This window comes from Pinus tabuliformis, chromosome J (assembly GCF_031772625.1).
Source record: "Pinus tabuliformis cultivar Carrire ecotype Pingquan chromosome J, CPIR1, whole genome shotgun sequence".
NCBI lineage: Eukaryota > Viridiplantae > Streptophyta > Pinopsida > Pinales > Pinaceae > Pinus > Pinus tabuliformis.
Window position 1 is genome coordinate 904,860,029 of NC_142295.1, and position 16,401 is coordinate 904,876,429.

Genomic DNA, 16,401 nt, shown 5'->3' on the forward strand with positions numbered 1-16,401 from the left:
AGATTTTGTCTATGTCCTCAGATCGGTTGACATTTGGTTCGGAGAGAATTCCTTTGAAGTGCTCCACCAAGAGATGTTCTATTTCATCTTGCTGAGTCACTCTATTTCCCTCCTTGTCTTTCAAGGAGAAGATTCTGTTGTGTTGGCGATGGTTCAGCATGGCCTTGTGGAAGAACTTGGTGTTTTTGTCTCCCTCTTTTAGCCATTGGACCCGGGATTTCTGCTTCCACAGGATTTCCTCCTGTTTTCGCCTTTCCTCCAATTGAGTGATTACTCTGCCTTCCTCCTTAGCTAGATCTTGACTTCGTCCGTCCGAAACGATTTGCTGCTGGATTCTTTCCAATCTGGACAGGAGTTTGCCTTGCTCCTGCTGGATGTTGCCGAATTCTTCCTTGTTCCACTTCTTGATTTTGCTCTTGATTTCTTTGAGTCTTAGCTGAAATGAGTGCATTTTACTACGGCCTTCCTTTCCACTTTTGTTGTCCTGCCACCAGCCTCTTACTTTGTCTAGGAAGTGAGGGGCACGAAGCCAAAAGGACTCGAATCAGAAGGTTCTCTTTTTATTCTGATCATTTAAGGCTATTTCCAGCTTTATTGGCCAGTGGTCCGACCCTGTTGAGGGTAGGATAGAGGCCTCATAGAAGATATGCAGCCCAATTATGTGCTCTGAGATGAGGAATCTGTCTAATCTTGAAGCGATCTGTTTAGATCCACCTCTTCTGTTATTCCAGGTGAATTTCCCGTTTATGGTTGGGATATCAACCACCCTTAATTCTGTCTGCACTTCTCTGAATCTTTCCATTTCCGGGTCTTCTCTGCTTATTCCACCTCTTTTCTCTTCTTGAGAAGTGATTAGGTTGAAGTCACCTGCCAGGGTCCATCTCTGCTCCTGGTGCATACTTCAAAGCTTGGTCAGCTGATTGAAGGCGCAGCCAGAAAGGTTTGTTTGTCAGGGTTGTAGCAATTTTCCTAGAAACGCATGAACAGATCGACATTATAATAGAAATACAGGCCATTTTCAAATACCTTTTCTCTATCTTGCAGGTTAAAGAAGATTACCGTGAAGAAGCCTTTCGCTCCCAGCTTGAGCTCGATGTGGCCTTGGGGCTGCCATCTTTACTAAATCCACTTGGTGAGGTCTCTTTCCGACGGCCAGACGCCTACGAACTTGCAGATGATGGAGTGATCCCTCATATAGTTTCTGTACTTTTCCAGTTTGTTCGTTGGGATCACATATCTGGGTTTCTCCACTGTACATGGCAGGCACTTTCCTCTGCGTCCTGTTTGTCGGGTAGTTCCTAGCACCGGGCCCATGTTCTTCCATTCCTCTGTCTCCTGGATACTCTGTTCGTCTCCTGTCACCTTATCCCGGTAGGAGGGGATCTCTCCCCTCCTGACATCTTCTATCATACCTTTGTTGCTTTGGCTGCTGTCAGTTCCTGCTGGACTGGGCTGTTGATGGTCTTCCTCACTTCCTTCGCGTTGCCCCTAGGTTTTCACCTCCTTGCTGCCATTAGGGTTTGAGTTGCAGAGCTCCCGTAACTTCAAATGTCTTTCAAATTTTAAAATTTAATTTTAAACTTATTTTTTATTTTATTCTTTGGAAAATAATTTTCTCAAATCTTCTATTCCCTTGCTAATAATAAATATATTCTCTTATAACTTTTAATTTCAACCAAAATATCTAGAACACATCCTATGGGTTAGAAAATTCCTGGCGAACCTAAAGATATCTAGACACAATTATTCGTTCTCGTCATCATCACAGGAGGGGAGGAGAAGCATAGAATGTGTTTTCAGAAAGAGTCTTTGCTTTCTTTTTTCTTTTCCATTTATGGTTATCATTGTTTGTTTCTTTGAGAGTAGGGCCAATGTTGTGTCGTAAGGGGAGATATGGTGACCACGGACACAAGATAAAGCTTTACTCTGATCTTCTTTAATTTAAATATTTTAAATCTAATTTATTAATATTAATATTAATTTTAAGATTACCCTTGTCTTAACTAATTTTACTGATGAATATTTCTCCTCTCCCACCCCATTTTAAATAATAAGTTTTGGTTCTTTTTAGATAAAATAAGTTACATTAAAATGTTTCCAAAACCATTATTGATAAAATATTACTATTATAATATTATAATAATAATTTAACAATGTTTAGTTATGATTTAAGGATAATATTAATGTAATACTATTAATATTGGCTCGGATTAATAATTATATTAGTATTATATATTGATAATACTATTAAGATTACCATTGGCTTAACTAACAAAAATGAATTAATATTACATATTATAATATTATTATTTAAATAGTAAGTCTATTACTACTATAATATCATGATATTTTAATAATATTTAAGATTATTATAGATTAATATTATTTCGTATTAAAGAATACTATAAAACATTAATGATATACCTTAATAATATTATTTTAATTCAAATTGCCTCTGTTATAACTAACTAAATGGGTTAATATTACCCAATATAAGATTATTACTTAAATTTATAATGATAAAAATATTACCACTATTATATAATGATAGTAATTTAATAATATTGAGTATTATTAATTTTAATGATAGTATTATATCCACACTTATAATTTATAACTTTTAACTCAAAAAAGTTTTTTAAACTGAAAAATTATTAAATGGCATTATAAAAAAATATTAATGTTTTTTGATAATAATATTATGTCTAGTAATTTTGACCAATCTAACCATTTCTTTATCAATTATGACCTTGGTCCAATTGAGTCCTATTAGCCGTTTTTCTAGTCAAACCTAACTGTTGGAAGGTCTACCATCCCTATTTAACATGGAGCCATGATCTGATTTTTTCAACTTGTCCTGATGCGGAACCACAATCGTTGGGGCGTCGACAAAGATTTTATGATGTGAATTTTTTCCGAAAATATTTTTATAAACTCAGATTATGGATCACAAAAGCTTAAATTCAAATCTCAATAGATTTATTAAAAATATTAAACTCTTTAAACATATATTTCATATTAACAAATTTATTAAAAAAATTAAATTAAATTTTCACTACCAATTTTACAAATTAATTTTAACTAAATTAATACTAAATCAGTGTTTACAAATAAGGATGGTTATACAATTCAATTTAAGAACCTTAAATCAGTGTTTACAAATAAGGATGGTTATACAATTCAATTTAAGAACCTTAAATCAGTGTTTACAAATAAGGATGGTTATACAATTCAATTTAAGAACCTTAAAACTTTTTATTGCAGTAAAATTACACAACTTTTAAAAACATTAATAATTATAATTACAATAAATAAAATTTAAAATTTTCCAAGTATTTATTTCATTGGAAAAGATTATTCAAATTATTAAATTCATATTTTAACCTTTTATATTTTTTTACAATTAAATTAAGTCTCAACAAATTCAAAATTCTTACCCTGCCTTACCCTCCCATATATATCTCTAATGGAAATGTATATTTACCGAATTTCCAACGTTTTATTTGTCATTATTTTACTCGACAAAAGAGGTGTTGAAATTTTATGGAGTTGTCTTTAGTGTGACTTTTTGGACTTTCCAATGACCATACATCGAATCTTATATTAACATACGAATTTTTTTTTTTTTTTTTAACACTAGGATCAAATCCAACTGGCTGCCACTATAAACCTAGGCTAGGTGCAGCAACCTGCAAGCCACACATAGCAAGAACTTATGCCTCAACAAGAGCCGAGACATCCACTCTGGGGTCGCCTACTCTTCTAGCCAAGACACAACAGGCCATGTACTCAACGAGATTTGAACCTCCGTCTCGTGGGTTTCACCCAACCGTTAAACCCCATATCACTGTACATTAACATACGAAATTTTAGATAGCACATTAATATATGTCATTAAGGTACAAAGCATAATGAGATCCTAATTAATGGTCATGGCTACTCGTGATTTGGTGGGAGCAGGGCTCTAGATCCTTCACTGTGCCTTCCAGCTGTTAGCTCTGCCTTGAACCCAACACCCCCTCATCGACGATATACTACTGCGAAGCCTGATCCAAAGGCGATGGCGATGGGGGTTTCTTTATGCTTTTGGTTTGCTCGAAAGTTGTTTTTCCGTCATTTGTTATATCTCTGGTATCGTTCCCAGCTCCAAACGTCGGCTCCTGTGCACAAGTAACTTCGCTCCTCAGCTTCCCGTTTCATTGCACCATTACTCAGGTTTCTCTGTCATGTTTATGCTTTCATTCGCTTTACCTACCAAACTTGCAAGGAGGGTTTTCAAGTTCTGTTTCCAAAGGCACCGCTTCATGGTTTCAATCCCCAGTCCATGTATAGGGTTTTTTTTGTAACTTAAATCTTGCATCCATTTCTATAATTTGTACTCCTAATTATATTAAAGAGTTTGTGGGTTTTTCCAGGTTCCGCGAAAGGCTTCAACCCACATGCAAATGGGTGTTTGAGGGTGAGGCACCCTTCCGGAAACCAACTCCAAGGTTGCACACAAGACCTTCTTTCGACCTTCGGGTAATGTGGATACTGTGTTCGAAATTACTTCTAGTACCTAGGTCTGTGACATTTAGTTGTATTGAGCTATGAGAGTTAAGGAATTTCTATCGAAATTCTTTACCCATGTTGAATAGAATTTTTGGATCAAATTTCTTCGGTCATAGGCCTTCCTCACCGGTTCTTTCGATTTTTGGATGTATAATTGTTAAACTAGATTTTTGTACAATGTTATACACAGATTATTATCCTTGTTGATTTTATGAACTGTTATGAGGGTTATTACCTCGGATTTGAATTACTTGACTATATGAACATTTTTCTTATTTTTAAATATTAGAAACTTTGTCTTAAGGTTCTCTGTCAGAAATGGTCGATGCTTTTCTGGGTTTTTCTCTCAAAACATGATATTATGCTCAGTACAGTTTGACGACTATTATGCATGTTTATTCATGAAGTATAAGTAGTTTCCTCCTTGTCATTTTCATTTGAAATGCGAGTTTCGACTCCTTCTTGCTCAGTCGGTCTGTAGTGTACCAAATCCTCTTGGTTTACTGGTCACAAGGAGGAAATTCAACCTTTACCCTGCAAGCTCGAAATGTTTCTTTACAGCGATGATCTGCGTGCAGGGTTTAGAAATTTTGGTTTGATTCTTCCCAAATTTGGCTGTCACTGGTTTTAATTTGAGATTGATACATATTCATCATATTCTTTAAATTCCTTTCTGGTTTATTTAGTTTAGCGGATGAGGTCGGCCTCCGATTCCTGTATGTTTCCAAGGCTTGTTTATCTAACAACAAGGGTCCAACATGGAGTACCCTAATTAGTTCATTCATCAATGAATGTTAATAATTTGCATCGAGTACTCTTTCGAGTAGTAATTTTCTTTGAGCCGAGGAGTCCTTCGACTGTTGGCAAAATAATCCTATAGTTATTTGTTTTCCTTGTTTCTTGAGGGTTTACTCACAGCAACCCTAGTGGAAGAATTCCTCTCGAAAAACTTTGTTTCCTCTATTGAGAAGAATGTATAAATTAACTTCCAGGTTATAAAATTCTTGGGCAAGATTTTGGATTCTAATTTACTGGTTTATTTAATTCTTTCTTTCAGCATGCCATTTCGGGTTCAGTTTACACTTTTTCTATAGTTAAATACTTATGTTTCAAGCATATGCTTAGTCTTTTCTCCTTCTAAAGTTCAACTAATTAATAGCATGATTGCTTCTCTTTCATTTATATTTGTTTACCAACATACATATTCTATTCCTATATACCTTCAATCATTAACTTAAACAATTTTGTTTCAAGCATACAATTGTTCGTAAACATGCATATTCTATTCAAAAATACCTTTCATCAATAGCATAATAACTTCTATTTTTTCAAGGATGCATTTAACCTTCGGGAAGAGATGTATACTTATCTAACTTCGGAAGTTAATCACTGTCAACTTATTTGGCCCAAAACAATTATATGTTACCAAATTTTCCTCCCAACCTTGAGACTTGCTCCCAACCTTGAGACTTGCTTCCAAGCCTGAGTCTCCCCGAATTGTTGCTCACATGCAGTAGCACTAGCAGTCCTTATCATAGCTATCTGGTCTTAACTAGACATAGATTATCAATTTCGTCTGACATCTCAGCACATAAATCTTTTTCCTCTTTCTTTATCTCTCTTTCTTCTCTTTTCTTATCTCAGGTACCTCCACTCTCTTGATCTTTTTGAAAATAAATCACCTAGGGGGTAGTTAGGGATAGGTAACTGCCTACCCTAACTACCTAGCATGTGAGAGTTTCATGTTTGTCATAAAAACATGTTTTTACTTCACGCACAATTAATCAAAATAATAAATATTTAAACTTAAATAGTAATATCCAATTTGTTTTACTGCAGCAATTAAATATTTACAATTGCTATGGTCATCACACATTGAACTTTTATTCGTTGAAGACTCACCATTGGGGGATGTCTCGACATCGTTCTAAAAACCCATGACCAACGATCAGCCACGAGAAGCCACAATTGACCACATGGGGAAAACACAGAGATATGGAAACAAAGGGACGAAAGATGTGTTGTCTTTTTTCTTGCAAAAGATAATGCTTTAGACGAAGCATTTTTGTAGAATATCAAATCCCTGCCATTGAATAAAAGTCAAAGTGGGTTCATCCTCCAGCGAATGAGTGTTTGTGGTTGCATTGCAAGACAACTAAGTAATTGGCAGCTTGGTTGGTGTTAATGATAAAACAAATTACACTTAATTAAATTTCATATATTAAAGTTTTTGAATAATTAAATTGTTGTAACTCTTTTTATATATATATATTTATTAATGGATTTAGTTGTGTTAATAAAATAAAACCATTTTCTTTAATCTAAAACCCTACCTAACTATTTTTATCCTTTACCTTCCTCTATATTTCATATTAATAGATATCTTCTATTATGACTTCTAATTTCAACCAAAATGTCTAGAGCACATCCCTTGGGACATCAATTGGGACATCTAAACGGAGTTATTCATTTTTAATGGTGGATGAAATTTAGAAAGTTCTATTTTCTAATTATATCAAATTTGCTTTTATATAATAATAAAGATGAACTATTTCAGCAACTATGGTGTTCAGAATACATGGTGTAATATAATATAAGTAAGGCTCACTTGTCCAGGAACTTCGATTATATTCATTGCGCAAATTTTTCATTGAAGCACTTGCCACCTTGTTGTTTGTTCTATCCCACATGATACACAATCTGAAAATAAGTTGGTAGTTGATGCAGACATTTAAAAAAGTAGAGGTGGAGATTGTGATGGCGGAAGCAGTTGTGTTTTGTAGTGAGTGGGTTGTTCAAATTAAAGTGATGCTCCATGACAATGATGATGAGAATTGTGAAGAAAATGGTAATGGGATTGGTCGACCAAATATCCAATCCAATCCTCCACCTTTAGCTCCTGCTTAGTACATCACTCAATTCAGCCTTTAAATTGACCACTCTATTTGTTGTGCTAGATTGGCCACTTTGTGTTTCTTTTCTATTATCCACCATATATATTTCATGTATGTTTTGTCAAGGTTGAGCATCACTTTTTCTTTCACCTTTGTTGTAACACAGGTATTAGTGATTGTGTCCATGTATGATTCAGTCTCCATCAAAGTGATTTCAGAGATAATTGTGATTGTGATGGATTGATCCTTTCTTTAGCCACCATAGTACACAATAGTTTTGATTGAAGTGCTCATGTGCTTCTCAATGTGCAATCCTATTGGGAAAGACATTTATCTACAGATTCATTGTTGACAGAATATGTTTAACATATATTATTTTGAATAATTGCATGTGAACACAGTCATTTTGTGTTGGGATTATGTGACAAGACACTGAGAATTTTAACTATGTATGCATCCTGGGACATATTTTATTAACACAATCCGCATGTGCAGCGAGAAGGAAAGGTGGCAGGGTAAATAACAAAGGATTATATCAATCGGAAATGACCATGAGAGCCTAGAGATTATAAGGAGGTAAATGTTTATCTGATAAAACTTAATCCACTCTTAGGGGGAGATCATTCTGATAACCGGCCACAGCCATCTCCACGCCAAAATTTGACAAAAGACGCGAGTCACTATCTACCCGATGGGATAAAATGACACCCACAACTTATGTCCTAACTAGGTTTAAGTTTCATATGAAGATTTAAACAATAATCGTTTAATAAATTTGATTTCTAATAGTGAGACATGATAATAATAATAATAATATTTATTGTTAATAATATTTAAACAATAAATTTTAATAATATTTAATAATAATAATAATATTATAATATATTAATATAGTTTAATATTATTATTATTATATATTAATAAAATTTAGTAATAGTTAAATATATTAATATAATCATGTAAATGTGGTTGATATATGTCGATAGGGGGTTTGATATATATAGATGCTATTAAAATTATTTTCATAACCCAATTAGAATATAAAAAAGTGAAAATAGTGTATATTAAGATCACATTTACTCATATAATTCATATAATTTTACTAATTTCATTATAACAAAAACCATAAATAAAATTTAGTTTTATTATCCAATTTGGAGCAAGTAGATTCCATGGCTTCAAATTATGGAAGCCTTTTGTAAATAAGATTTGTATAAAAATGTATTGTTGTATCATAATTTAAATCTCCTCAATTATGGGATCATTGCCTTGGAAACTTTTTTTTTTTTTTTTTTCACACCATCAAATTATTATGGGAGGCTTTGTGTGATGACACCATGCTAGTGGTGATTATAATCCACTCATGAGCATGGTGCGGCACCACCTAACTTTTTCGTTTCACCACTATCAAGTTTTCGAACTGCGCCTACCTTTAACACTTTGTTAAATTTTGTTAAGTGTTTACTTCTTATTTACAATGCACCAAAATTAACTTTCAATTATCTTCAATGTGCAATGGCAATAACATGTAGAAAAAAAAAATGTACAACAATCATAAAGGGAGGGGAAACTCCCAACAGTTCACCCACAAAACATATGATAAGTGTTTGCAAGTATTTTACAAGTTACAATATGTTACAACAACATGCAACACTATGCACTCTATCTGAACAATTGTTTCCTATCGTGCAACTCGTGCCTGCCATCCTCTTGTATAGGCAACCCAACTTTGTTCATCCCATGCCCACATCACTCGTGTAACAATGACCCAATGCTCGTTCAGCTCACACCCACCTCACTCATGCAACAACGACCTTATGCTCATTCAGCTTGTGCCCACCTCACTGGTGCAACAACGACCCAGTGCTCATTCAGCCGATGCCCACTTCTATTTGGGTGGCGACGACACACATGTCGTGTAGCCAATACTCCTATGCAATTGTCCACACTAAGACTCTCGTGTAGCATTGACCTACCTATGTACCGCAGGTAGCAACGACCCACCTATGCCCAGCCCAAGTCCTGCGTTCAACCTGTGCCAACTACACCCAACCTGCAACCCACATGTATAATGATTTGCTCATCGTTCGGCCTGCCTGCACTACATCTTGTAAGGAACCCCAAATATCAGCGAACAAAATTTTTACAGCCCTACGGCTCGCTTGAACACGCCCCACTCTGCCTGCGGTTCACCTACGCCCTTGTTGCAGTTCCTTCTTGCTCATCCTTTGCTTGGTTAGCTCTAAACTTGCCCAAGTTGGATGCTTGAATGAATTACCATCTTCGTTTTATTTATACGGTCTCCTGCCCATTGAATATCCAAGGGTTGTGTCTCTTCATGTGGGTTGACCTGTTGACACCTAATCATATGGATTGGGTGAACAACTATAATTAGTGTAAATAAATAATAGAGAAAATGGAGAGTCATCGGGAGATGAACTGAACAGTCACTCCCTCTTGAATATAATAATTAACAACCTAAATGAATATACAATTACATTTGAGGAGTTACCTCCTGGTGTAATGCCTGTTGTAATGGAGGAATCCAGGAGAATCATTAGTGCACACTCAAGGAATTTTCTTGGCCTTTCAGCATTGTTTCTGTTGCCTATCTTCACTATATTGCATCTCAAAACCCAACATTCTATTGCATCCCTTAAACGAATGATATGTATTTTTAAACGTTGCGAGGGTTCCAGTTGCTCATTTAAGCTAATTTTTCGATACAAATAAGATTACCCTAACTCCCCGGCAACGACACGAGAGCCAGTCGAAAGGAGACGAAGAGGGACTGCTCACAAAACAGTGGGATGTGAAGTGGTATGAGAGCATAAGATTGTCCTCCCACAGAGCTGCGCTAATAGTCAATATTCCGCCTCACTCGAACCAATTGCCTATAAACGCTTGCAGCTCCATACCCCTCCACACTACACTACTCCTCCACGCTGTTATAAAACTTCGCTGCTCCCATACAAACCCTCCTCTCCACGTTGTACTTCTCCTCCACGCTGTTATAAAACTACGTTGCTCCCATACGAGCCCTCCTCCCCTTCGACTAAATCTATATTGCATAGGCGAACAGTCTCATGTTTTATGTTCCCAAAAAGAGATGAACCATCTCATCGGAAACATGGTATAGGAGAAGACCATCCAACCCTATTTCGCCACGCCAATTCCTTGAGTTGTCATCCATAGTTCTTCCATATCTTCTTATATATATATATATATACATACTATTATGAAATTTTATTGGGTGGATTCTTATGGGAGATCTAAGATCACATCCCCATATACTCCCTCCTAGTAATACCTCTGTCCATACGTATTACATTGTATTTTTTTTACACATATTACTAGCAGAGGTGCAATTAGTTATAGTCTATTGGCAGTATAAGTATATTTTTTTATAGTACACGGATTTTTAAAATGCATTCATTGATATCTATTGTGGGAGTGGTTCTCACTGGCAAGGAGAACTATCCAGAATGGTCGCAGAAAATCAAACACACTCTCATTTTTAATGAGCGGTGGAAAGGAGTGTGTGTTGGAGATGGAGACAAAGAACCAGAACAACCTACCTCAGACAAGGAATTTGCCATTTGGGAAAATAAGAACAATAAGGCTTATGCATTGATTGCAGCATCAATAAATGAAGAGGTGAGTCGCCATATTTCATCATTTTCAAATGCTTTCGAAGCCTTACAAAAATTGAAGGAACTCTATGACTCACACTCTGCACTTGAAGTTGTTCAACTCATGATTAAACTGTTCACCCTTGAATACAAAATGATGATCCTCTTGCTCTTACATCAGAAGTAAAATCTATTATGCATGATATCAAAGTCACTAATGTTGAACTGGATATTCCTCTGATAGCTTTTCTCAAGGAACCTTATCCCACTTACTCAAATTATCTTGAGTCATTGCAAGCAAATGGAAACCTCAAAGATATTACCTTTGACTCCCTTGTGAAAGAATTTGCTGAAAGAGAGAAAGCTTTTGGGAAGAAGACAGCTCCTCAATCTTCTGAAGAGGTTGTGTGCCTTGCACATAGAGAAAAGAATCATGCTTAAGATTCTTCCAGAGGAAGAGGTGGTCGAAGAGGAGGAGGAAGAAATTTCAAAGGTAGGGGGGGCAGACACTCTCAAGGAGAAAAGTCAGATTTGCACTACATACACTACAAAAGAGATGGATCACATGATGCATCCACATGCAAGTTACCTTGGGACAAAATTGATCAGGAAAGAAACCAACTCAAAGGTAAAATTAATGACAAAGAGAAAGGTAAATCACCTAAATCTGCTCACTGTGTTGTGGCACACTATAATATTGGAGTAAATGAAGACTTATTCAATGCTTCACTTGCTTGGAAAAATGATTGGTCGCTTGATTCAGGAGCAACTTGCCACATGATTTTTAGAAGAGATTTTTTTAAAGAATTTACTAACAATGTTGATGGAATAATATACTTTACAGACAAATCAAAACTCAAGCCATCAGAGCTTGGCATAATCAGGCTCAAATTACCTGGTCTTCCAAACTTTATTCTGCATCATGTTCTCTATCTCCCATAGTTGAGGAGAAACTTGTTGTCCTTGGTCCACATCCACAGCAAGGACACTCCATTCATATGTTTGATGGCAAGCTTGAGGTGAGAAAAGTATCAGACCACTCACTTGTCATGACGGGGATAGAAGAAGAAAGGCTTCTCAAGCTGTAGGGTACCTCTGCTCGTGCACAAAATTGTTGGCATTATGACACAGATTTGGCACTATGACACAGGTGTTGTCCTCGATGGCAATTCACTCTGATGACAGATCACAGTTCAAACTCACAGAATGGAGAAAGAAAGGTATACGCAGGTTCCCCATTGACCAAGCCGCGTGTACATGTGGGTTAGCATACCAAAAGGAGCGTATAACATACACACGCACTTTCACAGAAGGAAAGGTGTACATGATGGAAAACTAAGTTTTGGTCCGTGGTATTTGGTCCATGGTATTTTGATCCATGGTATTGGTCCAAGGTATTTGGTCCGAAGTGTTGACCCCAGGTATTTGGTCCAAGGTATTGATTAAGGCCTAAGACTATAAAAAGAGGAGAAGTTCATTAGGAAAAAGTACTCCAATATTGAATATCTGATGAAGAGCAAGATCTAGCATACAGGCTATTGGGTTACGATGCATAGCTGTATTTGAACCAAGGATGAACCTTAGTGCTTGATGAAGGATAATATCTAATGATGGTTCATGATCTTAAGGCTTGAAGTGAAGTATCTTTATGTGGTTTTTTATTATTTATCCAAATATCTGGCGCATGTTGTAGTCTGTAAATATGATGATCTGGGTATAACTGAAGTCTGAAATTGTTGTAAAGTTTAAATCATCATTTACAGATATGTACGCAGGTTCACTTTAGAAAAGGCACATATACATGCTGGTTTTGAATATCAAAACAGCGTATACATCTTAAATTTGATTTGCAGATCTGTATGCAAGTTCGCCTTGAGAAAAGAGCGTATGCACACAGGTTCGACACCTTGAAGTAGCGTATACCTCATAAAATATGTTTTCGCTGCTTTTGCAGTTTTCTGAGTTCTTGTTACTGTGCTTTGGTTACTGTATTCTGGTTACAACATTCTGAAAAGTTATTGATTGATTCAGTTATGATTGGTGCAAAGGAGATTGGTTGATGCAGATATATTTGATGTTTCAATGGATCCAGTCTGAAAATTTATGAAACGTGGTCCCTGGAAGAAAAGAGAAGGTTGTAGCCTTCTGTAGGTAGAAGCCTGCGTATTGGTATAAGACTGCACCAGTACAAAAATTGTAAAAAGAAGTTTCTAATTTAAAAAGAAGATAGAGACGATTGCAGCAGGTGGTTTTCACCCACATTGGGTTTCCACCTTATATCTTGTGTTCTTGTGTGTGATTGTTTGTTTTTTTTACTGTACCTAGTTATTGTCTATATGGTTCTGATGCACTGTTTAAGGATTAACATATGATGAATTAACTGAATCATAAGTCTGTAGGATATACGCTAGTTGCCTTAAACACAGTTGTGTATACACGCAAGTTCCGTTAACTGAAGTAGCGTATATGAATTTGATTACGGAAATGGAAAATTGTTGACTTGCTAATACTGATTCACCCCTCTCGCCCCCTCTCAATATTATTTCCAACAATTGGTATCAGAGCAGGTCCCTCATAAGAAGCTTCATCACTTGAAGGAAGATCTATCATCATGAGTAACTACGAAAGAAAGGGATCCATTAGACCACCAATCTTTGATGAGAGCAACTTAGTTTATTGAAAGGTAAGAACCACAGCCTATCTTCAATCTCTTGGAACAGATGTCTGGGAAATCATGGAAGGAGGATATACATTTCCATCAGCAATTCCTTCAGATATGACAGATAAAAAGAAATATGAAACCAATGCCAAGGCTGTCAATACATTATTGGGGAGTCTGTCACAATCAGAATTTGTCAAAGTTATGCAACTTAAAACCACCAAAGAAATATGGGACAAGATTGTTCTAAGCTATGAAGAGACAATCAGGTAAAACGTGCAAAACTACAAACTCTCAGAATTCAATATGAAACTCTCAAAATGCACAATGATGAAAGTATAGCTAGTTACTTCTTACGTATAGATGAGATTGTTAATTGCAAGAATAAGTTGGGTGAAGAGATAAAAGAAGTTACTTTAGTTGAAAATGTTTTAAGATCCTTGTCTACTAAGTTTGAATCAAAAGTATTTGCCATAGAAGAAAAGCAGGACCTTCAGACTATTACTATGACACAGTTGTACGGAATCTTAACTGCTTTTGAAATGAGAAAAGGAGGTCCATCAAATATGAGAGAAGCCGCATTCAAAGCTTCAGGATGAGAAGAACTCAATGAATCAGGACATATTTCAAAAGGAGAGGAAGAAGCAGACTTTGTCAAGAACCTTCAACGGGGTTCCAAAAGATTCAGAGGTAAACTAACCTTCAAATGTTTTTCTTGTGGAAGAGTCTGTCATTATGCTGCCAAATGTCCTCATAAAGATAAGCTTGATAAAGGTAAGGAATCAGCAAAATGGAATAGAAAACAAAGTGTAAGTTAGAAGAGCTACTATACGCATGAAGATAGCAATGGTTTATCAAATAGTGATGAAGATGAAAATAGTAATGACTATAGACTTCTGATGGCTTTTGAAGATGATGATTTCCTGGATGTTTTAGATGAAGATGACTTTTATGAAGAAATCTCTAAACTCAAAATCTGTTTAGAAGAAAAGAATATGATTATAGATACTCTGACATTTCAACTTGTTGAAAGAGAAAAACACAATGAAAAACTAGAATGTGAAATTGTGGGTCTAAGAAAGGATATTGAGAAAACAAAAGCTCTCAATCTTAGATTTGCTAAAGGATCAGAAACCTTAAATGGAATTATCAAAGTACCACATTCTCCTATGATAAAGACAGGTCTTAGATATACTGAAGAAACATCCCAAGCACAGAAGTCATCAACCTCCACTAAAAGCTATCTTGATGCAGCAAAGAGCAATGAATAGTTTGACAATCGACAGCAAAGGCATAAAGCAGATCACCAGGTAAATCAGGCTCAATTTACTTCAAGGATGAAGAGAAGCTACAACCAACCTTAGGTAAATCATGTTCAATCTATTTCAAGAATGAATATCAATAGCAACTACAAACACCAGGTCAGTAGATTCGATAATAGCGGGAACTTCTTTAATGGCCAATGTTTTTCATGTCATAAATTTGGACACAAAGCTACTCAATGTGTTGCTTACAAAACCATCATGACTAGAGAAGCATGAAATCAAAGGAATATGACGTGATCATGAAACGGACCTACAATAACTTTTCTCTTCTTGAAAATGAAATAGAATGCTCTAACTGCAACAACTTCGGTCATGAAGAATCTGAATGCAGGAGTAAATTTTAGCAAACATATCAGAAGGAGAAAACTTCATTAAATCCCAAAATATGGAGAAAGAAAGAACCACAAACAAAAAGATGTGCTATACCCTTGTATGCAGAAGGACAAGAAAATCAGTGGTACATCAACGGTGGATGCTCGAAACACATGATAGGTGAGAAAGAAAAACTTCAGTCATATAATGCCTTAGAAAAGGAAAAGAAGGTCTCTTTTGGAAATGACACTCCTGCTGTCATAAAAGGTAAAGTTTTTGTTCTCTTAAAAGAAAAAGTTAAAGCTGGGAATGTTATGTATGTTGATGGTCTAAAGCATAGCCTGTTGAGTGTCAGTCAAATGTGTGATTAAGGAAATGAAGTAGTATTTCGATCAAATGGATGTGTTATTCATGAGCTTGATACAGGAGAAGCCGTGATCAAAGGTATAAGAACGCCAAACAACTTATACATACTCAAGGGAGGACAACAACAGTGCTATCTAAGAAAAAATGATGAACAATGGCTATGGCACAGAAGATTGGGGCATCTAAGCTTCTCTAAAATAAGAAAAGCATGCAGATTTTAGGTTGTTTGTGCTCTTCCTGATATCAGCATCCTAGAAAATACAATATGAAAATCATGTAAATTTGGTAAGAAAACTAGAGCGCACTTCCCTAAAAAGGAAGGATCAACTAGTAAGCCTCTTGAACTTGTTCATACTGATTTATGTGGACCATCAAGGAAAAAATCACCTCATGGAGAGGAATACTTTATATTGTTCATTGATGATTTTTCCAGAATGTGTTGGATAGGGCTTCTAAAGCATAAAGATGAAACATTTGAAAAATTCAAAGCCTTTAAACCTTGGTTGAAAATGAATCAGATTGCAAAATCAAATGCCTCAGATCTGATCGAGGAGGGGAATTTACCTCGGATGAATTATTTGACTTTTGTGAAGAACATGGAATAAAAAGGCAATTCTTGTAAGAACCCTATCCTAAGGTCTGGTAATGGATCTAATTTTTCT

At 35.8% G+C, this 16,401-nt stretch overlaps 1 protein-coding gene across 4 annotated transcripts; it reads left to right on the forward strand.

Moving 5' to 3' along the window:
• The first annotated feature begins 3,778 nt into the window (after window positions 1-3,778).
• On the forward strand, window positions 3,779-7,719 carry LOC149229639 (uncharacterized). 4 transcript variants are annotated; one of them, XM_089375879.1, is made up of 3 exons: window positions 3,885-4,170; window positions 4,416-4,521; window positions 7,279-7,719. In XM_089375879.1, the coding sequence occupies exons 1-3, from the start codon at window positions 4,061-4,063 to the stop codon at window positions 7,456-7,458; spliced, it is 396 nt and encodes a 131-aa protein (XP_089232005.1). In that variant the 5' UTR covers window positions 3,885-4,060; the 3' UTR covers window positions 7,459-7,719. The 4 variants fall into 4 exon arrangements, 1 of the variants encoding a protein (XP_089232005.1); XR_016247308.1 differs by having other exon boundaries at window positions 3,895-4,215; XR_016247306.1 differs by lacking the exon at window positions 7,279-7,719 and having other exon boundaries at window positions 3,779-4,326; window positions 4,416-4,854.
• The last annotated feature ends 8,682 nt before the right edge of the window (window positions 7,720-16,401 follow it).

What these genes read in the sequence shown, in the direction of transcription:
- LOC149229639 (XM_089375879.1), top strand. Translation starts at nt 4,061, where the DNA reads ATGGCGATGGGGGTTTCTTTATGCTTTTGGTTTGCTCGAAAGTTGTTT. An exon ending in ACGTCGGCTCCTGTGCACAA is followed by an intron (nt 4,171 to 4,415) that starts GTAACTTCGCTC and finishes GGGTTTTTCCAG; the next exon opens with GTTCCGCGAAAGGCTTCAAC. An exon ending in GACCTTCTTTCGACCTTCGG is followed by an intron (nt 4,522 to 7,278) that starts GTAATGTGGATA and finishes TAGTTGATGCAG; the next exon opens with ACATTTAAAAAAGTAGAGGT.